Source organism: Gigantopelta aegis, chromosome 2 (genome assembly GCF_016097555.1).
Source record: "Gigantopelta aegis isolate Gae_Host chromosome 2, Gae_host_genome, whole genome shotgun sequence".
Lineage (NCBI taxonomy): Eukaryota > Metazoa > Mollusca > Gastropoda > Neomphalida > Peltospiridae > Gigantopelta > Gigantopelta aegis.
The window spans coordinates 34,396,874-34,423,240 of NC_054700.1; the positions used below are offsets into that span (position 1 = coordinate 34,396,874).

The following is a 26,367-nucleotide window of genomic DNA, read 5'->3' on the forward strand; positions in this document are numbered from 1 at the left end:
AAATAATATTTTGGATAATATGGATAATAAAGAAATCATTACACTTGCGTGTGAATCATACTGATTTTACGAAACTCATGTCAGGATTTATGGATTACCCAAGCAAGCGAGGGTGAGGGTAATGCAATAATCCTGACTCTCGTTTCGTAAAATCAGTTCGACACACACAAGCTTGTATAATAATCTCTCTCTCTCTATATATATATGCACTACCAGGCTACATCCTGTTCCCCAATACAATATAAAGTCTTGTCTAATAGGACTTCATCTAAACAAATACCTCGGTGGCGTAGTTTTCGGACTAGCTATACAGGTTAGTACCGGCTCCACTAAATACAATGGGTTTAGATGCACTTGGGTTTTGGAAAACATTTCAGGACAGCGTTAAAACTGGATATAAGCACGTGCTGTGAAATAAATAAACAAATACTGTTATATAAAAAATGAGCCTTGAAGGGTTCTACTTTTTCAGTTAATACTTTGGGTGAGAGGATGTAGTACTCATATTTATAGGTCATAATTTATTTGATATATTGCACATAATATTTTTAGCCACATATGTTAACACAACGGGATTCGATTTGGTATAGTGCAACCTAAAACCAGATGGCTTAATTAACCAATATGCCACCATGACTGGTTATTTGTATGTGTACACAGAGGATTCGTCACGAGTGTTTTTTAATATGAAAAAATATCAACTGATAGAGACAAATACCAATTAAATAGACATGAGTAGCAAAATACTCTTTAATTTGATATTTAGTAAATCACAGTTCTAAAGTCGCCTTCATCAGTAATATGACATCCAGGTTTTTTTGTTTAACAACACCACTAGAGCACACTGATTTATCATCCCAATTAATGCAAATGTAATTTGATTTCACACACTTTAACCAAAATCTTATCAAAACATTACTCTCAGGTATACAGGTCTTGCTGGCTTGTAAACAAATGACCCATTGATAGCTAAAAGCTAAAAATATTAACTGAGTTAATAATGAAAAATATCAAATGTGTTTATGACATTGATAAGTTAAAGAATGAAAAGCGAAACACAAACAGAGACGCACATTGACACATGGGTAATACTACAGAAGCTCATTTCAATATTTACCAAAAGAAAAAGAAGATTGTTTTGTTTAACAACACCACTAGAGCACATTGATTAATTAAGCATTGGCTACTGGATGTCAAACATTTGGTAATTCTGACACAAAGTCATCAGAGGAAACCCACTACATTTTTCCTAATGCAGCAAGGGATCTTTTATATGCATTTTCCCACAGACAGGGAAGCACATACCACAGCCTTTGACCAGTTGTGATACACTGGTTGGAACGAGAAAAAACACAATCAGTTGAATGGATCCACCGAGGTGGTTTGATCCTGCGATGCAAGCACCTCAAGCGAGGATTCAACCGACTGAGCTACTCTATTTACCAGAAAGTCTTTAAGTTCCACAATATTGTCATGCTTGAGTTTCTTTAGTAATTCTATTTCAGTGAGCAGATTTTCAGTCGCTGGTTTGTTGAGACTTGTTTTGAGGACACACTTTATGGCAACAACATCTCTTTTCCCTGTCTGAAAAACAAAATAAAAATACATTAATAAAAACTGCAGCTCTTGTCATGTTAATTAATAAAGTCCATACTTTTGTAAATGAGTGCCATAATTGTTTATTTTTTATTTTAAAAAAAACACTATTAGCCAATTTATGCATTTTAAATACATTTAAGCCTTATATATTAACAAATATGACATGTGAATGTGACTAAATGCCTGCATTTATCATATAAAATTATTATTTAGGAAAGTTACTTGAACTACTGGATAAATAATTTTGTGTAAATTATGTCATAAGCTGAGTGGCACTGTCAAAACTCAAACTGCAAATTGATTGTGTTAGGTTTATTCAAGGTGTAAGGCATCTATTATCAGTAGGGTGTTTGGTTTGGATTTTTTAAAAGGGTATTGACTTTAGCAATTCCATTTTTTCTTTCTTTGTAATCGCACAAAAGCACACACATCTACTTTTAATAATAGATGCATAGTAATAAACGAATCATGATAAAAGACTGTGTGTCTCTACTATAGAGCTATACTGAAATTACAATTTTAGTATCAGAATTTTTGGGGTGATTTTCCATGATGACATCAGTATGATAGTCGGTATTGTCACAATACAGGAAGGAAATGTTTTATTTAATGACACACTCAACACATTTTATTTACGGTTATATGGCATCGGACATATGGCTAAGGACCACACAGATATTGAGAGAGGAAACCTGCTGTCGCCACTTCATGGGCTACCCTTTTCGATTAGCAGCAAGGGATCTTTTATATGCACCATCCCACAGACAGGATAGTACATACCATGGCCTTTGTTATACCAGTTGTGAAGCACTGGCTGGGACGAGAAATAGCCCAATGGGTCCACCGACGGGGATCGATCCTAGACCGACCGTGCATCAAGCGAACGCTTTACCACTGGGCTGTCACAATACAGATACCTTAGGTCCTGTACTAATATTGCACCATATTTTTGGTATACTCAGCTCTAAATGCATTCATGACCAAGTAAAGGCTCACCCGCTAATTTCATCTAAATTCCACGTACAAGGAAATCCCTGGTTTAGGGAAAGGGTTAGGTTTTATTCAAGAATACCAACATTTATACCTTCACATGAGAGCTTTTGTTGGTGTTTTTTTAGAGGAAATTGACACAGAAGACTTTTCAAGCTGTTCCGTAAGATTTGTATTTGTTTTGTTTAATGACACCACTAGAGCACATTGATTTAAAATTGATTGCTGTTTGATGTCAAACATTTGATAATTCTGACATATAGTCTTAGAGAGGAAACATGCTACATTTTTCCATTAGTAGCTAGGGATCTGTTATAAGCATCATTCCACAGACAGAATAGCACATACCATGGCCTTTGATATACCAGTCGTGGTGCACTGGCTGGAACGAGAAATAGCCTAATGGGCTACTAATGGGGATCGATCCTAGCTATGTCCCATCCCATTTTTGGTTCATTCTGTCATACTATATATCTCTATAAGTACGAACTTCATAAACTGCTATATTGCCATGGTGGACTAATATGTTTCGTTTACACACTGCACATGCCACTTTAACAAAAAGGGCTTGTCTGATGGAATTTCATGTGAATAATATGCTTTATTGTCAATAGCTTCTGGGGGGTGGGGGGGTGGGTGGGTTGTATGTCAAGAAAAACTATTTCAGATGTCAAAAATACACATAAGGTCCTCAGACCAACTTGTGAAAGTTGATTACAAAAAGTGATTACTGACATATTTTGCAATTTTTTGTTACAACTTATCGTAGTCATACAGTTTTGATCAACATATGTTTTCAATACTTTGTTTGTAACTGTATGTATCGCGAGAGTATGCGAGATATTACGTCACTATCGACCTGAACATAAACAATGAAGTGTCTTTTTTCTCTCAATATTGAAAATGCTTCAAATCAAGCTTTATGTTTTAATTAAAATACCATAAATATTGTGCATGTTATCAGTATTTCCTAATGCTATATATTGGTATGAAATGCCTTGCATAGCGAAATACAGGTATCACAAATCCCTGCAAAGTTATCATCTGCAATGCTGACATCTGACCTGCCAAAGTTAGATGATATGCCACATGGTCAGTACACTGACTAATAAAATTTATGGAAGGCTGGTTGGGTTCTCTCTTTTGTCAATTACAGCAAAGTTCTTTTCAGTAATTTCTGGTAGGGGCAAGTTTACATGTACACTTACATACTACAAATCAAGGTGGTTTGGTGGAGTTAAAGAGTTTTTGAAAATATATAGTTCTGTACAGAGTACTTAAGGTGGCAATCCGAATTTTGGTGCTTTTGTTGATATGTAGAACAAAGAGGATTAGACCATTTTGATGTAAATTATTGCACAGAGTATAGACCCTACACTATCATAACAAGGACAAAAATAGACAGCCAATTTGATGAAACTATCGAAAACATATGACGTTTGTCAAAATATAGTGGACCAACCTGTACAACTTAGCAGGTGGGTTTTTTAAAGCAAAACTTGGCATTCATGGGAGATTATCACTGGTTTAGAAGGACTTTCCTTTGGCACTGTCACTAACCCTAATCCCAACTCTATTTATAATAAGTATTTATAATGTTCTTTATAAATTATACATGACCAAAGGAAAGTCCTACCTATATTTTAATTTTTGGCTTATGGTATGGAAAACATATGACCCCAGGATACTGAGGATACATATTTTTATAGGTTCACCATAATTAAGCTGTTTAGTGACAATGACAGTCTGTATAACCCTAACAATAGCTATGCAGATGTTTCTTCATTTTAACAGCGATTATAAGTTAACATATCGTAACCTATAGGTAACTTTTAATTAGTTAACGGTGTTTTTATGTAAACTGTACATCATAAATGACGTCAGTTTCGGTCCAGGCCTGGAAACGTTAGGCTATATTGAAACATTAAAAAATATATACAGATGACAGATATTGGTGACATACTTTTTTATAAGCTTTATATACTGTAGCATATGTCCCACTTCCAAGTTTGTCTGTGAAAATGTACTCTTTTAGTTTTGGAACGACTGGACTTGAACTAGCAGACGAAGGTCTAGCCATTTTTAGCCATTTCCTCGTTGCATTTTCTTAACTCTTTCGGGAGATTTCAGCTATTGGTAGACTGTTTCACTTACGTGGTTTATATTATTTTACGTAGCAAGTAGAGACGTTAGGTCTATATATTCCACTGTTTCGTAAACGTAATTAAATACTTTAAATGTTGGAAATATTATACACTAGAAGACATTTTTTAAAAATATATTTCTTAATTAAAATAAAATGTAACATATTATCAGTTAATTAGAATTAAAAAAAAAAAAAATACTTCTTACTTTCGATTTTACAATGGCCGCTGTCGACGTTTCTGTTTCTATGGTGGCTTGTTTACGTGGGATACCAAATATTTATCGCTAAATATTTGAAGACAGTTACACGGGAGCAGTCATGGTCCAGGTATATATTAAATGGTAATTTATAATATTCATTTAATAAGTTCGGTGTCCTTGTAGTTGACATTATGGCGTTAGAAAATTAGGAATGGACCTAAGTTTTCTACGATTATGTTTTACCACATTCCAGATGATTCCTGGCACTGATAGTAGAAGTTTATAACTATTTTTACGACAGATGACAAGTCTTTTTATACATTTAATATATCCATATTCATCCTACTAATTGTTTGCTATTTGTAATGGATGAATCTTTATGCCAGTGAAATGTAAATTTTTTTCACTGTTTTATGCAGCACAGGGAGACCCTGGTATTGGTGAGCACAAATATTTGGTTCTAAAGCATATCCATATTTATAAACATACAGTTGTTATCTCAATATCTACCTTTTTATTAGTATTCTACACTTAAATGAGCACTAAACTATCCACAATTTAGCAAAGTTTCCCGCACGTGTGTCAAGAACTGTACAGTATGCGTCAGCCATAACTTGAAAATAACTATAGCCCATCCCATAGGAACGCCTTTTTTTCATACTAAGGAATTTATTACAAGTTATTTATTTTTTAGCTGACTGATTTGTAAATTGCACACAAAAATAGTTGTTGTTTTGTTTGTTATTTCTAAAACACTTTTAGTTTCTTCTTATGTCAAACCAAACTGAAACAATTTAAAAAAAAGGTTTTATAGAATGATGGGACAGACTATAGTTAATGACATAGGATATAGGTTTTATCCTGTGAAGGTAAGAATGGGAAAGAGCGGAATTTCTGTGGTAGCAAATAAGGGATCTAAAACTTTAAAATGTGATATAGTATCAAGATTAGTTACTGGGTTTTACATTTGAAAAAGGACTTTCTGCGTTATATAGTGTTTTATTCAAATAAATTGTTATTATACACTACTATCAAAATTATTATTTTTTAAACATGCATCAAAAGAAAGCAAAAACACATGATCCATATTTACATTAAAACACTTCTTAATTTATGGTGTCAGACCAAGCCCAAAACATATTTGACCCATTCTCATAAAATGTGTCTTAACTTGCAGCTGACTTACTGTGCCACAGGTAAAAATACACGTAGTAGGTGGAGGTCTATCTGAGTGTTTTCAGTAAAAGTGTGAGGTCACATGTCAATAGTTTTTCTGTGGTAGCAGATAAGGGCTCTAAAAATTAAAAACGTGAAATAATATCCAGATTAGTTTCTGAGTTTTATATTTAAAAAAGGACTTTCTACAATATATAGTATTTTATTAAAATAAATATTAATGATTACTTGGGTAAATAAATTTAAATGAAAATCACCCAAAACTTTTTTTTCCATTAAAACACAAAAGAGGCCTGTACCACCTTATCTTGCATGTAGTATGGTATTTTAAACACCTTCGTACTGCTAAATAAAAATATATTGTTGGAATGGTTCCTTTTTTTTTCCCCCGCCTACTTCATGAGATGTATTCCTTACTAGCCTATTCATTAGAGCTGAGTGATATACCGTATATACCGTTTGGTACCAGTATCGTATCAATACCGAATTACAGTACCAAGCAAATTACAAAATACCGAAATTCCGGTATTGAAAAAAAAAATTCTGCTATTTAGTAAAGAACTAACAATATATCTGACAAACACAAAATAACTGAAAAGAAGAGAGAGTTGTGTATGGAATTTAATTTTATTTAGATGAAATTAAGGAGTGAGACTTAACTCGGGCATGCATTTAAAGCCGAGTATACCGAAAATACAGCTCAATATTAGTATTGGTATTGTATCAATACTGAATACTGTACCAATACCAAGGTAAATCACCCCAGAAATAACAATACCGATGCCGAACGTGAAATTTCAATACCATCCAGCTCTACTATTTATTAAAAAAATAACATGAATAATTTGGATCATAAAGAAATTATTACACTCGCACATGAAACAAACTGATTTTACGAAACTCGTGTCAGAATTCATGTATTACCCTCGCTCTCACTTGGGCAATACAATACAATACAATACAATAACTTTATTTCCATGTTCATATATGTATAATAAAAACATAGTCTGGTTACCAGCAAAAATAAAGTACATAAAATATTAATCGCTAACATCAAAAAACTAAACTACAACGCTATCTAATAAAGTACATGTAGTGTAACAGATTCTATTGTCTTTTGTCTGATCTTCGATATTCGGTAAGTTAAAATAAATATTATTAAGTGGCAGGGGGGGGGTCTAGTTAGCAGAGTAGTTCGTGCTGTGTCCAAATCTGAGCAGAGTTGTGCAACTGTAATGACTTGTGTTTTAGGGCAGTTGATGATATAATAACATTTTTCGTATTTATTTAGCATTTGGAATATTGGGAATTCTTGTGCGAGTGTAATAAAATATTTTCTTCTGTTCATTTCTAGCTGTTTACAGTCCACGAGAAAATGTGTCTCGTCTTCCACTGCCTCTTTGCAAAGCTTGCAGAGTCGGTCTTTTCTGAGAATATTGTGATACCTGCCTCTTTCGATTTCGAGGCGGTGTGCACATATTCTAAGTTTAGTTAAATGTCTTCTTAGGTTACAATTATTTAATGTTTCGAGGTATAGGGCAAGTTGATATGGTCGTACTATGTGTTTATAATATAACTGTTTTTCAGAGTCTTTTAGTTTTTGTTTAAAGTATTGCCTGTAGTTGTGTTGTAGTTTTTCAGTTACTAATTTATTGAGTGTTTTCTTGTTCTTTGGTGTAGTGCTAATAGCTGTTATGTCGATGCAGTTTTCCTTAAGCATGTTTGCTGTGTAGTTGTGAAAGCTGTTTTTGTTATTGTTATCGAGTAGCTTGCTGTATTGAGCTGCATCAAGTAGAAGTGTGCGTTCTTGAGGTATATTTTGTAGGTGTGCCCAGTAGTTTATAATTTTCTGATTTATTTCATTTATTAGTGGGTATCTGCCTAGTTCACTTTTACATGCAATATTGGTTGTGTTTTTTCCTACCTGTAAGTTGAATTTGCAAAATTCTATTAGTACTTTTTCGAATGGTTCCGATTCTAAAATGTCTAGTAGTTTATTAGGGTCATGTATTTTCATCTTATTATTTAGTTCAGTGCCCCAGATTTCACAGTTATAGAGAAGGATCGGTTTGATTAGAGTGTCGAATAGTTTGTTATATATCTGGGGAGGTGGAGGTGTTCCAGAAAAGGATTTTTGGAGTCTGAATAGGGTTTTAAGTCCTTTAGTTGCAAGATCTGTTTTGGTTGTACTCAAGTTTCCATTGGTGTTAATGGTACAGCCCAAATAGATATATGTGTGTGTCTGTTCGATTTGCTCCATGCCGTACTGAAATGCTACATGTTTTGGTTTTCCTTTCTGGATAACCATGGAATTTGTCTTTTTCAAGTTGATTGATAAGTGCCATTGTTGGCTATATGTGTAGAGTTCGTCTAACGCTTTTTGTAGACCTTGTTGAGTCTCTGATACAAGTACTAGGTCATTTGCCCATAATAAATGCGACACTCTTTCATTTAGTAGGTGGGGCGAGTGGCAGTCGCTGGAGAATGTCATATTGGCTAAATATACATTAAACATAGTGGGACTTAAATTATCTCCCTGTTTCACTCCTACTGTAGATGGGAACATGTCAGTTATTTGATTGTTAATTTTGACGGCTAGTTTGGTTTTGCTGTACATGGCTTTTAAGATCTGAAAGAATTTCCCGCCAGTACCCAGTGTAAGTAATTTAAGGAGTAAGCCGGTTCTCCAAACAGTGTCGAATGCTTTGTGGAAATCAATGAAACAGAGATAAAGTTTGCTTTTTTTCTGTTCAATGTATTTGTTAATCAGCATTTTTATGATAAAAATGTTATCTGTAGTTCTTCTATTCTCTCTAAAGCCAGCTTGGTTATCTGCTATTAGGTTTTCTGATTCAATGTGACGTGTTAATCGTTTATTTAATATGGAGGAGAATATTTTCCCTAGACAGCTTGTAATGGTAATTCCCCTATAGTTGTTTGGGTCTTGCTTAGATCCCTTTTTGTGTATTGGTGTGATATAACCAACTGTTCAAGAGGACAGTAGTATCCCATACTGGAACACTGTGTTGAATAATTTTGCTATGGGTGATATGATGATTTCATTTCCATATTTTAACATTTCGTTTGTAACTTGGTCTAAGCCACATGCCTTGTTGTTTTTCAGTGATTGTAGAGCTGTTTTAATCTCTTTGATTGTGATACTTTGGTCTAGTACAGTGTTATTAGTTTGGGTGGTTTCCGTTATCAAAAGTTCATCGAGCAATCTAGCATCAGATTCTATATTTATGGTTGTATGTTGAGTAGGTTCAGCATTTATATCTCTAAAATGTTCATGTATTTTCTTTGCCATATTTTCTGGCAGGTTGATACAAGAATCCTGACACTCATTTCATAAAATCAGTACGACACACAAACTTGTGTAATTAATAATATCTATTCATTTTACAGGTGATTTTGTGTCATGTTTAAAAAACCAGTTGCAGTGGTTTGCTATATCTGTGGTCGTGAATTTGGAAGCAAGTCGATCAGCATCCACGAGCCCCAATGTTTAAAGAAATGGCACGTCCAGAACGACAGTCTTCCTAAAGACCAGAAGCGGAAGCCACCGGTTAAACCTCAGATCTTTCCCTCTGTTGTTGGAGCAGGCAGTCAGGATGCACAGAGATTTAATGAACTTGCCTGGCAGAGTGCACAGTCGAACTTAGTTCCCTGCAACAACTGTGGTCGAACATTCAATCCAGACCGCCTCCCCATCCATCTGAAGAGCTGTAAGCCAGATAAACCAATGTTTCCAGTGAAGAAATCAGGAAGTCAAACCGGTAGGTCATGCATGAACATCATACAGTGAAACTCCTTTAAACTAAACACCCTTGCAGGGTTTTATCACCTATGTTTCTAGACTCCGATAATCGGCACCATTCCCCACTCAAAAGCTATGTCATTTTTATTGGAGTAAAAAATTCCCAATCAATATAAATAATTCTCATTTTTTATTATTATATAAAGGCATATTTTGAAAACAATACATAAGACTAGATATTAATTTGAATAAATACAAGTATATATATAGTATTAGTTTTTTCGATTCTAACACGGCTTACTAAGATGTTTTTTAAATGAAACTGAAAATTCAAAGCCATGGGTGTCAAGCCAAATTTTTAAAATAAAACTCTGACTTGGGACCGAATAAAATGTTCAGCTTAGCTAAGAGGGTGTTCGGGTTCCTGAGGGTTTAAGAAATAACCATTGCAACTATTTTTATTTTTACTGTTGACATAACCAACGTGAAAACATGTGTTAACTTGTATTTAAAACCCAACAAATATTATTAACCAAATTAAAGTGTAAACTGTATGTAGATTGTTGAGCTTTTATGAACACATAACACTATAGTGAAAGTACATATCCTTACATGGCTTTGAAAATATTTAGCATATATTGCACATTTTTATATTAAAAATCATTTGATTGATCACAGTTGCAAGTGCCATATTTCATTATATTTACATTAATCTGTAAAATGACATGCATAATATTGAAATTGTAATATCCTGCCACTTGACAAACATACCGGCTTCGGTGGCGTCGTGGTAGGCCATCGGTCTACAGGCTGGTAGGTACTGGGTTCGGATCCCAGTCGAGGCATGGGATTTTTAATCCAGATACCGACTCCAAACCCTGAGTGAGTGCTCTGCAAGGCTCAGTGGGTAGGTGTAAACCACTTGCACCGACCAGTGATCCATAACTGGTTCAACAAAGGCCATGGTTTGTGCTATCCTGCCTGTGGGACGCGCAAATAAAAGATCCCTTGCTGCTAATTGGAAGAGTAGCCCATGTAGTGGCAACAGTGCGTTTCCTCTCAAAATCTGTGTGGTCCGTAACGTATGTCTGACGCCATATAACCGTAAATAAAATGTGTTGAGTGCGTCGTTAAATAAAACATTTCTTTCTTTCTTTCTTGACAAACATTGGTAAAAAAAAAAATACACAGAAAACAGAATGGGGAAAGGCCTGATGGGTCCACTGACATTTTATTTTTTTAAGTTAACCTTTTGACAAAATTAATCACTCTTATCATTACTGTATAATTTTCTTAACCATAAGCCTAAACTTAACCCATTTTATTTTTGGAGGAGGTCCCCTATTACCCCTGTTGACTGTGGATGCATTCAGTTCCATAGTGCCATACCCAAAAATTTCTTTCTGGCAGAAACACTGACTGAGGGCATTTAATCTATGACAAGTATTTCTCTCTTCCCCTCCAACTATTTTTAGCCCACACAGTGAGGATATTAGGCCAAACAAAAAAATAGGTGTGTTTCCGATTGCATCCCCCAAAAAGTTAGGGTAGGTAGGTAGGTTGTTTTTTTTTGTTTGTTTTTTTGTTTGTTTTTTTAAATTGAATACTATCATAATAATAATAATAATAATAATAATAATAAATTATTATTTATCATCATTATCATTATTGTTATTGTTGTCGTTGTAGTAGTAGTAGTAGTAGTAGTAGTAGTAGTAGTATTGGTATGCACTGTTTGTGTATTTCCTTAAATTAATGGGACATTTGTATTAATTTCGTTGTTCTTAATTTAAATACTTTATGCAAACATTTGAGATGCATTAATAATAAGACCTGTTGATTTAAGTGAAGACGAGAATTAAGCTGAATTGATACGATTATATTTAATTGAAATAACCTGTACCAAGGCTATGTTCGTACATTCGGTTACTTCCGTGACCGACTAAGCTGTTCGGTGGTAGCTAATCAGGGGAAGGAACTCTACTACAAAAGCTTTTCCATAATTTCTCGATGTTTTTCGGAAGGGAATTACATGTGCAAAATGTATCGTATAATAGTACGTAAACAATGTGCAAGGAAGAAAATACTCTTGTTTGGTGATGTTGTCCTCTTTTATTTTTACTTCTTTTTTTTTTTTTTTTCTTTTTTTTTTTATTATTATTATTTTTTTTTTTTTTTTTTAATTCAGTTTAAGAGAGAAAAAATTAGGGTCGTGGGGGGGGTAAAACTAGGGACGGTTGGTCTACCGGAAACACACCTATTTTTTTGTTTGGCCGTATCATTTTTGAATGTTTAAAATTCAGTTCGGACATTGGGACTAAAGCATTTGATGTAAGCACATATTTAATTTTATAATTGTAACATTGGGCCTAGTCCAAGGAAAAGAATATATTTTTAAAATGTCTTAAAACCTGCACAAACCTTTGTTTAACTTTTTTTTATTCATTGTGCTGAATTTTAATATGTTTATAAATCATTGAATCTGATAGAACAGGCCTTTTATAAATGTTTATTTGCATCATACATTTCTGAATTGTGCAAAAACAAAATGCAGGTATTTCATTTTATTTTGCATTACTTATGACAGTCATGTCATTCATGCTTTTAATTTAATGCATAAATAAAACCCAGGTTATACAAAGCTAGTGTTGCACGAACAGCACACAAACAAATTATCATATGTATAATTTTCAGAGATCTGTAAATTGCGATAAATCTGAGCTTTGTTTCACAATAATTTTATGTAATTTCAGATCAGGAAAACAAAGAAAGACCGCGCACTGCAACCATAAGCAAGCCTAAAATCGTGAATGTTGGAAGTGGCTCCAATATTGATACAGCTGCTGCTAAAGCGGCTGGTGCAGGCAGCGGTTATCACCTAGGGAATCGTCAAAAAACGTTCACCTCACCCAACAAAAACCCACCCGTCGCGAAGCCTCCCGTTAACAGGGGTCCAAAATTTGTAATTTGTTACATATGCGGCAGACAGTTTGGGACATCGTCTATCGGTATTCATGAGCCCAAATGTCTGGAGAAGTGGAAAATCGAAAATAACAACCTTCCTCGTGAACAGCGCCGACCGGTGCCGAAGAAACCCGAAGTCTTGAAAACTGGTCAGGTGTATGATGTAAATGCTGCGAACGAGGCAGCGTGGGAGAGTTCTCAGGCCAACCTTGTGCCTTGTCCAAACTGTGCTAGAACATTCAACTCCGACCGACTGCAAGTCCACATGAGAGCTTGCAAACCAAAAGGTAGATTTTTTAAAACGATTCAGGGCTCGAACTTAAGAAATATTGATCTATGGAAATTTTAAAATGTTTTTGCCACTGCTCACTGATGGCAATTTTGATGAGGAACAGTGGCGTGGTACTTACTTAAAATCATTATAACTATGCAATAAACATTGTATTTTCACTAATCATAAGTAAAACCTCATTACTGACATCGTTCATTTCATTTCAACTTATTTTCATGCTTATATCCAATTAAGATTCAAAAACGCTGTCATGGGCACACACCTCAGCTATCTGGGTTGTTTGTTCAGGACAGTGGGTTAGTTGTTAGTTGGTTAGTGGGGTTTTTTATGGTTACAAAAATGTCATTTAAACCGGAGATTTTTTCTCCTGCGCAAGATAGCGGGAGGTTTGATTAAATACCAGGAGACTCCCGTGGAATCCGGGAGGGTTTACAGGTCTGTCTTTAATACCAAAGATTTAACTTTTCTTTTCTTCTTTTTTTTTAATACAAATTCAGATGGATCTTCGATGAACAAAAGGCCGTCTGGGGGAAGTAGCAGCATGGAGCAATCGAAACCACATTATCCTGCACCACCGCGGCGCCCAATTACGGTGGTGTGCTACATCTGTGGACGGGAGTTCGGCTCGAAGTCCATATCGATTCACGAGCCACAGTGCCTGGAGAAGTGGAAGGTTGAAAACGAGAAGCTGCCGAGAGAAATGAGGAGACCCGTACCCAAGAAACCAGAAGTTTTGGGTCAAGGAGGCTCAACAACGTAAATTTTAGTCATGTGATTTTCATGTATGGTACTATGGTTGAATTACATTATTCTGGGCATACACATTTTTTTTTTTTAATATTTAATATTTTGTAATTTACATCACAACCATACATTGTTCAATAATACATGTATACATATGACCAATCAACAAAAGATTTCACATCTACTATACAAGATTCAATGTAAATTTTATAAATCACAAATAAAATGGAAATGTCAATAAAAATTAGACATAGAGTTAAAGAGATTGAAAGCAAGCAACCCCCCACAAACCCCCCACAACCCCCCCCCCCCCCAAAAACCCCCAACCCCAAACAATATGGTAAAAAAATCAAATTAAAAAAAAAGAGCAAAAAACTTCCCAAACAACCTTAAATAAATAGATGAATAATTAAAACACAATTTTGTTCCACCCCCAACCCACACAAGAATTGTTTGTATGCCTATTCTTTGAGATACAACATAATCGGGTTCTTATAGATCATGGAAATCCTGGAAAATCCTGGAAAGTCCTGAAATTTGCAAAATGTCATTTTCCAGGCTATGAATTTTAAGTTGAGTCATGGAAAATCATTGAAAATGAAAAATGGTTTGATACTGGGTTAGCTAGAAAAAAACTGGAAACTAATTGAAAAAAAAAGAAGAAAAAAAAGTAAGTGACTTGCAACATGCAGTACTGGTTTGTGATAAAAATGAAAAGCTGAATATAATAAGAGATGAAACTGCATGAAAACACAACAATAGGCTACATATTTTTATTGCTGAAAGAGAAAATTGTAACGAGTTGATCTGAAAATGAAAATCAATCGGAGATTTTTCTTGACTTTTTAATGGCATTTTCCATGACCTTTTTAAAATAGGATTTTCAAGGAATTTTCTGCAAACGTCGACATAATGAAATAATGGTACATAGTGTCACAGTGTTTTGACACAAATTGCATCTATGGCTGATCTTGCCCAGTGTAGTTACTGTTGTGGCTAGGTAGCCCACATAAACTTAAACGTTTGAGTTTTCTACACTTAGATGTATGGTCTAAGTCCGTCTTTCCCTTACTGATACAGATGACTGAAGCTGAGTAACCAACATAAATTTAAAAAATTAAATTTCATATACCTATACTACGTACAGTTGTGGGGTTTTTCTTACAGACACGAATGAACCTGATGAATGAATGAGTATGCTCATATAAATTTTCTAATGTATTTATTATTACAAAGAAAACAATAATCAAAGTTAAAACATTTTGCATCTATTAGTAGATGGGGTTTTTTGATGGGGGTTTTCCTGTCTCAGAGAGATGAACGAAGCTGAAAACAATTATCAGAGTTTAAAATTTCTACATAGATAGGTGGGGTTTTGGGGTTTTTCTGTCACAGAGATGAACGAAGCTGAATGATCAAAGTTTAAAATTTCTACACGTAGATGGGGTGTTTTTTCTGTCACAGAGAGGAGATGAACGAAGCTGCGTGGAAGGCCGCTCAATCTCAGCTTATCCCGTGTCCGAACTGCGCCCGGACGTTCCTCCCTGACCGGCTGGCGGTACACCAACGAACTTGTCGCCCCACAGCAGCCATCCGTCCGAAAACTGTCACACTCTCCACGAAAAACTCAGCACCAAGAGCTAATGCGGTAAACATTTTACTCAAAAGGTAATGGGGGTAAACATTGTACTAAAGAGCTAATGGGGTACACATTTTACTAAAGAGCTAATGAGGTAAATATTTTACTCAAGAGCTAATGGGGTAAACATTTTACTCAAAAGCAAATATGGATATATCCAGGATTTTTCCCCCAGGGTCCCATGTATGATGGGATTGGGAAAGTTAGTGCGAGTAAATCATACTTGAGATATTTTTTCAGGCCACTGAGTGATGCAGTACATCCCTGTTAAATAAATTTATTAGAAGAAAAATAATTAAATATATGTATTAGAAATATGTAACATAGAAATTGGGAATTTTCAGTACCACTTTCTTTTGGGAAGGGGCCCATGTTTGGACCCACAGAATGTCTGGATAAATCCCTGGCAAACTAGATAAAACCCTGGCAAATGGGGTGAACATTTTACTCAAGAGCAAATGATGTAAATATTTTTCTAAAGAGCAAAAGAGTTAAATATTTTACTGAAAAGCTAATGAGGTAAACATTTCACTAACGAGCTAATGAAATAAACATTTTTCTCAAGAGCAAATGAGGCAAACATTTTACTCGGGGAGGTATTGTTTAAAAATATGCTGAGGTGTCGTTTTAAAATGTGTTGATGTGTCGTGTTAAAATGTGCTGAGGTGTCATTTTAAAATGTGCTTAGGTGTCATTTTTAAATGTGCTGAGGTGTCGTTTTAAAATGTGCTGAGGTGTCGTTTTAAAATGTGCTGAGGTGTCACTTTAAAATGTATTGAGTTGTTGTTTAAAAATGTGTTGAGTTATTGTTTAAAATGTGCTGAGATGTCACTTTAAAATGTGCTGAGGTGTAGTTTGAAAATGTGCTGAGTTGTTGTTTTATAATGTGCTGAGGTGTCGTTTTAAAATGTGCTGAGGTGTCACTTAAAAATATGTTGAGAGTTGTTTTAAAATGTGCTGGGGTGTCATTTTAAAATGTGCTGAATTGTTGTTTAAAATGTGCTGAGTTGTCACTTTAAAGTGCACTGAGAGTTGTTTCAAAATGTGCTGAGGTGTCATGTTAAAATATGCTGAGGTGTCATTAATCAAACATTTCTTTTCTTTCTTGCAGAGTTCGCCATCAACATCGAAAACGTATGTGGTGAGAAAGCCGCGAACAGTCGTGTGTTACATCTGTGGCAGGGAGTTTGGTACCCAGTCGATCAGCATCCATGAACCCCAGTGCCTCAAGAAGTGGCACATTGAGAACAACAAACTGGATCGCAACATGAGGCGTCCCGAGCCTGTCAAACCAAAGATCATCCCAATATCTGGTAAGTATGTCAATATATCGGTGGATTCTTTTTAAAAAAACCACACAAACAAATGGTTTGTGATCAATCCCTGCCGATGGGCCCATTGGGCTATTTCTCATTCCAACTAATGCACTGCTACAGGTATATCAAAGGTTGTAGTATGTGTTATTCTTTCTGTGTTTTGGTGCATATAAAAGATCCCTTGCTACTAATGGAAAAATGTTTTTTATTAAATCTGGGATAGATAATTAATTACTTTAATTGTTCATTGAGAACATCTTGAGATAATGGGCGATTGTCTAGTCTCATGGTTTTGTTAGTCAGTCACTGAGAAAACTCAATGGATGATGGGCGATTGGCTAGTCTTTTGGTTGTTTAAATAAATATCTGTAACTGTACCTAACTATATGTAATAGTAACTGTAGTTAAATATTACAGATCTTTGATGTATAACTTTCAACTAACTGTTCATTGAGAGCATCTTGAGATAATGGGCGATTGTCTAGTCTCCTGGTGTTGTTAGTCACTGAGAATATTCCAGGGATAATGGGCGATTATCTAGTATTTTGGTTGTAAATATAAATACTGTCTTTTAACTGTGATACTTGTAACTGACATCACTGGTTAGCTACATGTCTTTATATTTTTCATAGTTTAGTGTTAATAGTATTTGTAGTTCATAAATTTGGGTGATATTAGCATAATATTTCATGTTTAAAATGTTGTGGTTTTCAATGCAATAACAACTTGTCTTTGTTGTCTTGTTTATTTTAACTATTATTTTATGTGGTAAACACCTTCATGGTCACATGTGCATTCGAGCATGCAGTACACATTCCTCTTCGCTTACTTATGTAGGTCCAGAGTAGTTGCACACGTGCTTACATGAAATTGGCACAACGCAAAAATCTGCCACACCTACTAGCACCAATTAAAGAATATGTTATGGGTTTGTGAAACAAACATTTCCTTTCTACTTCACCTGGCCTCAAACTAGGAAGGAAGAAATGAAGGAAATGTTTGATTTAACGACGCACTCAACAGATTTTATTTTACTGTTATGTGGCGTCAGACATATGGTTAAAGGGACATTCCCGAGTTTGCTGCATTGTAAGATGTCTCCGACTAATAAAATATTTCTACGATTAATCTTGCATATTAAATATATTTTCTTGTTTAGAATATCAGTGGCTGTATATTCAATGTGTTTCTGGTCGTCTTAATATTTGTAAGAAGCCCAAACTGGATTTCTTCTTCAAATAATTTCGTACGTACGAAAAAATATATTTAATAAAATGAAATTTAACCCAGTACAAATATTAGAACGATCAGAAACATATTTAATACACAGCCACTAATATTTTATGCAGAAAAATATATTTGATATTTAATTACAATCGTTAAAAAATCTCTGTTAGTCGATAACACCTTAAACATTGCAGCAAACTCAGGAATGTCCCTTTAAGGACCACACACAGATTGAGATAGGAAACCTGCTGTCACCACTTCATGGGCTACTCTTTTCATTTAGCAGCATGGGATCTTTTATATGCACCATCCCACAGACAGGATAACACATACCACAGCCTTTGATATATGTCGTGGTGCACTGGCTGGAATGAGAAATAGCCCAATGGGCCCACTGACAGGGATCGATCCCAGACTGACTGCGCATCAAGCAAGTGCTGTACCACTGAGCTACGTCCTGCCCCCAAAACAAATGCATATTCCCCTTAGGATACTAGTCTGGTCCAAACATCCCAACAGCGAAGGAAAAAGAAGGAAGTTACAGTCACATGACTGGAACACGAAGGAGGACTCATTGGAAGAATTTTAAGCTGGTTGGATGTTCGGACCAGACTACTATCCTTAGGGGAATTATGCATTTGTTTGAGGCCAGGTGAAGTATTCTTTAAAAAGAAAACACCTCAAGTTTTCTGCATTTCTGTTGGTTTTTCTCTCCATAGATTCAGGTTTATAGCCACCAGTTTAACAATATGTATTGTTAATCAAACATTTGTGTTTGTTTTTTTAGGTTCTGGTGCATACTCTATTGATGCAATGAATGCTGCCGCCTGGGAGAGCGCTCAAGCTCAACTAGTTCCGTGCGACAACTGTGGACGCACGTTCAATCCAGATCGACTGGTAGTTCATCAACGAAGTTGTCGACCAAAAGGCTAGCTGCACATCACAATGAGGACCTGTCTTTGTAAGCATTAATTTGTAAAATGTTCATATCATCTGCTTCAGGAAAACTTTTAATACAGGAGTAAAAGAATATATAATACCTGAGTGAAAATATATATATTAAAAATTAATAAGTATTTAAACAATTAAATTATTTAATAGCAATAATAAAAAAAAGTAAAATTAAAAAAAAGATTAATTAATGACATGAATATATTTTGTAATTAAAAATTAATAAACCGGATATTTGGTGTTTGTTATGTCAAGCTGAATAATAAGTTTATTTTTGGTGATCACTAGATGTCTTTGACCTGCAAGCAAACTGTGATATTTATTTTGTACACCTTTGAAATGTTTATTTGATCTTTAATTAATCACATAGCCATTGCATTTTTATACAAAAAATGCCATATTGGTTTATTTGTGGAGACAACATCACTTTAATATATTTTGAAAATATGTGTTATGATTTCTAAATATTTGTTAGGTTTATGATTTGTCAACTCTGATAAATAGGGTGATATATTAGTTTTAATTGCTTTAGGCACATCCATTTTATCCAAATGTTAGGCATCAGAAGGTGCCAGCAACTGGTGTTGGGGGTGGGGAAACAATTATTAATTTCACGGCTTCAACAATCAAATTTGTTACCTACAGCAGTTCTAAAAGAAAATTCCACTGGCAACAGCAATTTTATAACCAGTAACTTCTGCAACAAATAAACATAATTTAAAAAACTACATTTATTCCCTTAAACCATGACAATAATTTTTATCCAGCAGCAAAAACTACCATTGGTAAAGAGCCACATGATGGCACATCTATGGCAATTCATATCGTAGCTATGGTAATTGCCATTGCTATTTTCTAGCCTTGTAATTTACCTTTCAACTGGGGCCAACATATATTCTGGCCATCTAATAGTTGTGGGGTGGGGTTGTTAATACAATCTGCACCCCAACCATATTTTTTAAATTTATACTTTTGGGAGAGAAGCGGAGGATAACTAACAAAAGTGCAACTCTTGTGAAAGTGCAGCGGTTCTATTGTAAATGGTTATTTAATTAAACTGTATGAAGATTGCAGCTTTGGGGCTTATTTTTTTTCACATTTTTAAATGACAATTTTGAACTCATGTTATGCTGTATGTTTATTATCATCGGCTTTTGGCTTTCAAACGAATAATCTTGTAATATTTGATTTTTTTCCACACATTTTTATGTTTACTTACATAGATTATTTTATCACCATATTATATTTAGTAAATTAATTTTGGTGATGGCATAAATACTTGATTTTCATGTTTGGCACAATTATAATTCTTATTTGCTTGAATGCAATTTCAGTTTTTCCCCCCATTTTAATCCCATTCACTTCATAAAGAAAACAGCTATCTTTTTATGAATTAACTTGATATTTGCTTGTGGGGATCTATCTTGGTGTTAGATTTTATTTTATTTCCTTGTTCAGAATTATGACATTATATTTATGTTGATGTTGCTGATGTTGTAATACTTGTCTTGCTTAGTTGTTTATATCCAACTACTGTTCAGGCATGCTGTTCTTGGCATGAAAAATAGGTCATCCATAAAGTAAGTCATGTGAAAAAAATTAGGAATTTTTTACTTTTTTTTATCACCCCTCTCCCCTTGTAACAGTATGACTTATATATGTTCCATTACTAACTCCACCCCATACACCTCCATCCCACATACCCCCATCCTCATATACATTGATCTTCCACACTGAAAAAAATACATTGGATACAATTTGGAGGTGGAATTTCATTTCAGTAAGACCTGTCCTACATTCAGTGACCATGAGCGACGCTGATGTTCATTAACTATTTGTTGGGTTTATTCACTCTCACTGAATGCAGTTATGTTGTTTCTAGTTGCAGCTGCCATAACTAAGTAAAGTGTGTGGCTAGGAAAATTTAACCACTGCACCCTCCACCCTCCCAACAACTCTGATGATAATACATCTCCCCCTCCCCTCCTCATTGGAAGGAAGGAAAGGAAATGTTTTATTTAACGATGCACTCAACACATTTTATTTATGGTTATATGGCATTGGATCCCCCACCCACCCACTGGAATGCAAATAATACATTACTGGCCTCTCCAGTTGCTGGCATCTTCCGACTGCAATGAAGATTTCATGGTCTAAAATATAACAGTCATGAAACATAGGATAGTCATTTTTAGCAAGGGGTCTTTTGCAAGCATTTTCTAACAGACGAGATAGCATGTACCTCTGATACACCAGTTGTCAAGCAGTGAGATGTACTGACCAATTTATTTTTAATAAGAACGGATGTTTTATTTTTTTATTACCATGTCTAATAAAGTGTGAAGTCAAGTTGAGGCAGATGTATTACAGTGAAACTCCTCTAAACCGGACACCCTTGGGATCAAGTAAAAAGTCCGGTTTAAGAGGTATCCGGTTAAAACAGGTTCTCTTCTTGAGAGGTTTTACTGTATATCTGTTCGTTAACGTGTTGTCTCCAATACTAAGACATGTTTTGTGTTATACACAGAAATTTACAAGATAAAGGTCGTGTTAAATATGAATTAACAGTAAAGTTGAATAATTGATGTCACAGTAAACCCGTTCTACATTAATTTGTTATAACTGTATGTTAATGTACATGTTTGTATGCAAATTAAATACATTGTGATAAAACATTGCCAATTTTCATTTCAGCTGTGATATTTACAATATCCTTGTACATAATTTTTATTTATTCACACATTTTTTGTTATGTATTTCTTTATTATTTTATTTTGTTCTTTTTATATTTAATGTTTTGGGTTTTTTTTTAATGACATTGGGCCTGTAGTTTTAGTGTTAAATCTAAGGTATTGCTCTTATTTATTTCAAAAATATATATTAAATAATTAGTTACATTATGGTTCACACTGTAGATAATAAGTGAAAAAGGATGTATTTCATAATATAGATGTAAAATACTGAACAAGCTTGCCTGTCATACCATTTTTACGAAATGAGTGGACAGTTTAGATACCAACACTGTTCACAAGTTTTATAAAAATAGATAGTATGACATGCAAATTAGTTTAGTATTCTATTTATTTCAAACCATCTGCAAATAAGCGGCAATGCAGAAGTAAGCAGACGTCGAGACCTACTACACGTTATTTTCTATGAATTGGGTCAGCAAGTGATCTACTCACGTTCACATCACACCAATATTACACTAGTTAGATATTGAGTGATGGTTATGACGTGAGCGATATCTTACACTGGTGTGTAATAAATGTGTGTATTTAGGTGGAATGCCCAAAGATCCTGCCTCCTGCCCCAATTTTTAGGCACTTTGCCTTTGTATAAAGTTGTTGAGACTTATTTATCAATGCCAAGGAACTATGTACATTCCATTAATGTTATGTTCCCCATGCATCCACCCCCAATAATGAACTCTAGACCTGTCCCTAATACACACAAATACTGATATGTGTTCTGAGTAGACAGACTACCCTTGCCTCTTATGCATTTTTCAGTCACTTGAAGAAAAGAAAAAAGATTTTTTATTTTTTTATTTTTTATTGAATATGCATCTACTATTGTTAAAGTTAATAGAGAAAAAAATTGTTTTGTTTAACAATACCATTAGAGCACATTGATTTATTAATCATCTGCTATTGGATGTCAAACATTTGGTAATTTTCACATATAGTTTTAGAGAGGAAACCCACTACATTTTTCCATTAGTAGCAAGGAATCTTTTATATGCACCATCCCACAGACAGGATAACACATACCACGACCTTTGATATACCAGTCGTGATGCACTGCCTGAAACAAGAAATAGCTGAATGGGCCCAGCGACAGGGATCGATGTCAGACCGACCACTGGGCTACTTACCTCTCCCAAATTAATAAACAGTTAAAATGTTGTTTTTTTTTAAAGTGAATAAAACAATATAATTTAACAGACCCAGCAATGTTTAGCTATTTAGCCCAAGTTTACCCACAAGACATGACTTGTTGTTTGTGTAAAACCATATGCACCGGTAATATGTTTATCATACAGTTATTCTGGATTGAACAGATTAATAATTAATATTATACGGTATGTCATTAGTTAAATTAACTGTGTTGTTTTGTAAATATGCCTTTATTATAAAGTGCATAGCAGCGAAAATTTACCACCAGGTTTATACATTGAATATATCTGAAATAATTTATTAGGATTTACATGATGCATTTGTCAGCATGCAAATTATATACAATGTACTTAAGATTACCAGAGTGTGTTTCTGTATCGTCAATATCATATATTAAGAATAAAAAATTATAATACATTATTTTTATTCTTAATATTTGATATTGATAATACCGAAGCATAATACATCTTTTTTGAAAACTTTATACTTAATTATAATTCAGCCATTATTTGATATTATAGCATGAATATACAACCCGGAGTCATTGTGATTGCAAAAGATGTCAGTGTTTGAATGTTATGATTTTGCATGTTCTTTCAACATAATAAACTTTCAATAACATTTCCATTTTCAAAATAATATAAAAATTGCTATCAAGATGTTTTGACTATGAATACATGCATTTATTAGTAGTCTATGTGTAGTCTATGTCGGTGAACATAGTTCCATGACCTGATTAATTTGCAAACTTTTCAAATGAAAATTATTTCATTCCGGACATGAACTTGATATGAAATGAAACCTCAAGCTATATCCTAAATTACATTCCAGATGAATATTTATTTTATTTTCACTCATTAACTTGACATTACACACAGAGTGCATTTTCCCCCTCTCACCCCTACACCCTTGGAATTGTGGAAATTACTCAATCATTGGCGTCAGGTTAAGTATTCTTATCAATTATTGATCATCATTGAGGGCAATATCATGTTTTATGGACCGAAGAAATTGATTGACTTGATCCATAAAACATGATATTGTCCGAAATGTGGTCAATAATTGTTTTATGACATAATGTCATCCATAAGACTCATACATTCCTGCTTTATTTATCAGAATCGAAATACGCCAATGCTTATAATTTCCTGCAATGCGTTAAAACTGATGGGATTTAATGACGTCACGTAATCCTATGACGTTGTATGACAAGCAGAGGAATGCGGTAATACACAATTGAAACATTAAGAGAACAGGTATAATTTCATTATGTAATAAATAAAAATATATGATCAGGGTTTTTATTTGGGGGTTTTTAAACCTCTCTGTCCACATTTTATCAATAGTTGTGAAATGTTTTCTTATACATACTTTTTATAACGATGCTTTCATAATTAGAAAAAACCACATGACTTTTGAATGGTCCAATTTTCTTGTATGTTTTTTTTCCTCATTTTTATTTGTTTGGTTTTGGTGCACTCAAGTCATTGCTATTTATTGTTGACGATTGTTATGAAGTCCACTGTAGTCAAAATATTAGAAAACATGCAAATTTTATATGTAGAAGTGCTTTCATTAAAATTGTATTACACTCCAAGTGAAATAGATAGCATGCATACAGATTTTGTTGTTTGTTAATTGTTCAAATGGGATTAAAGCACTTTATTTTCCATGGTCTTGTAACTTGTTTTTTTTATAGTTTAAAACATGAAGGTACCGAGTCAAGATATTTGTATGTTTAGAATGCTCCCAATTATTGTTCCTATTATATGGTACATATTGACTTAGTCTTTAAATGAAATCCTGCTATATTTTTCTATTAGTAGCAAGAGATATTTTATATGCACAGGACATAACAGCACATACCACAAAAATGGCTGACACCAAACGTTAAGAAAAGTAATATACTGATATCCAAAAGAAACTTTACATTCATAAAATTTAAGTTGATAAATATTGTTGCTAATCGAAAAGAATCAATTTATGAACCACCTTACAAACACTGCATGTATCACGAAGTGCATTTTTGACATTTAGATGTTGAACTTCATGATACTTTCATATCTCACTGTACCATTTGTTAGTTTTCTAAACAGACAAATTTATAGTGTAGCGGTAGAATGGTATAAATCTTGCACACTATAAACTCCTGCAATAAATAACATGGCAAAACAACCGATATGTGGTTCTGTATTTATTACATGTCACCTTTCTCTACTATGATTAACAAAAGTTTAATTAATTAAAACAACTTACTTCGTCTGGAAAGTTGGTTGAATTTTATGGAATTAACAGAATGCCGAGCGTCCTGGCTAGGAACATGACATCATTCTTGGATAGAGACATGATGGCGTTCAGGTGAACAAGTACTACGCATGCAAGGTTTTGTGTCACACATATCTTCAGTAAAAGATGTTTTTATTGCATGGTTATTGGTGCCTTTATTACTATAGTAAGATTAAATGGGTATATAATAAAATACAATTTTCTTGGCACGTCAGTATATGTTGCAACCACCTAGGTTGCACTTATAAATTAGCAGTGGGTGGGCCACTGCACTCGATATCACTGCTAATAGAGTATAGTGACAGCTAGCCACAAGAGACAAGCACATGTTGCAGTTGGAGAGACTTTATGTGGGGGTGGACAGCAAAACTTGATAAACAGAAGACAGATCTGGTAGGCAGAAAGGGTGCTTTTGTATATAAAAATAAAAAAACACACCCAAAAATAGTAATATGTTGGCAGGTTTTTTTGTATGTATTCAGACAAAATAGCATAATGCACTGGTTAGAACAGGAAAAAAATCCCAATGGATCCATCCATCACACCACAGGTGAGTACTCTACCATGAATTACACCCTAGCCTACTCTTCACAATCTTAAAACATGACTGAGCATTTTACTTCTAGTTGCATTCTGCATGACCAAGGCCTTTTTTTTTTACATGAACGCAATGCTGTACGTACACAATTTGTCCTACACGTTTCTGCAAGCTGAAATGTGCATTTCCATATCTGCGTTTTCACAAGCAGATTAAGTACTATACAAAATTTGACATCGTCAAAGTGTACTTGTAAAGACTTGGTGTTATGGTATCATCATGAAGAAACATCAATTGACTCTTCCCCCCCCCCCACCCATGTACTGAATGTGTATAGGAAAAAGATATTGTGTATTTATACTCTATCGATAAGCTTGCATGTGGAATCTTGTGAAATGAAAGCAGTCCTATCTCATGGTCCATTCCTTGACTTGGTGAGGTAGCTTGCATATCTCGACTCCGAGAGCTATGCCAGCTGGAGTATCAGCTCCTGGTAGGGTCACCCAAGCTGGACTGGTCAAGGGGTAGAGACTAGACCAATATGGACCGGACAAACAGACAACGCGAGTCAAGAAAGACAACTGTCTAGGAGAAGCAAACTCCAAAATCAAAACTGGGCTGGAGAGGCTCAGAATCCTAG

General features: G+C 34.5%; 2 protein-coding genes across 3 annotated transcripts in view; one reads left to right on the forward strand and one right to left on the reverse strand.

The window, feature by feature from the left end:
• The window catches only part of LOC121384274 (serine/threonine-protein kinase ULK3-like), a 31,237-nt gene extending 26,524 nt beyond the window's left edge, over positions 1-4,713 (reverse strand). Inside the window, exons 1-2 of the mRNA XM_041514595.1 lie at positions 4,553-4,713; positions 1,444-1,584 (exon numbers count right to left, since the gene is read on the reverse strand). Of these exons, the coding sequence (XP_041370529.1) occupies positions 1,444-1,584; positions 4,553-4,669 (258 nt within the window). The 5' untranslated portion in view covers positions 4,670-4,713. The remainder of the gene's footprint in view (positions 1-1,443; positions 1,585-4,552) is intronic.
• A 245-nt stretch (positions 4,714-4,958) lies between these two features.
• LOC121384286 (zinc finger protein 474-like) lies at positions 4,959-24,573 on the forward strand. 2 transcript variants are annotated; one of them, XM_041514611.1, is made up of 7 exons: positions 4,959-5,076; positions 9,520-9,890; positions 12,625-13,122; positions 13,625-13,883; positions 15,336-15,519; positions 16,622-16,823; positions 18,841-24,573. In XM_041514611.1, exons 2-7 carry the CDS (start codon positions 9,533-9,535, stop codon positions 18,984-18,986), a joined length of 1,647 nt encoding a protein of 548 aa, XP_041370545.1. In that variant the 5' UTR covers positions 4,959-5,076; positions 9,520-9,532; the 3' UTR covers positions 18,987-24,573. The 2 variants fall into 2 exon arrangements, with proteins under 2 accessions (XP_041370545.1, XP_041370537.1); XM_041514603.1 differs by having other exon boundaries at positions 4,959-5,062.
• The last annotated feature ends 1,794 nt before the right edge of the window (positions 24,574-26,367 follow it).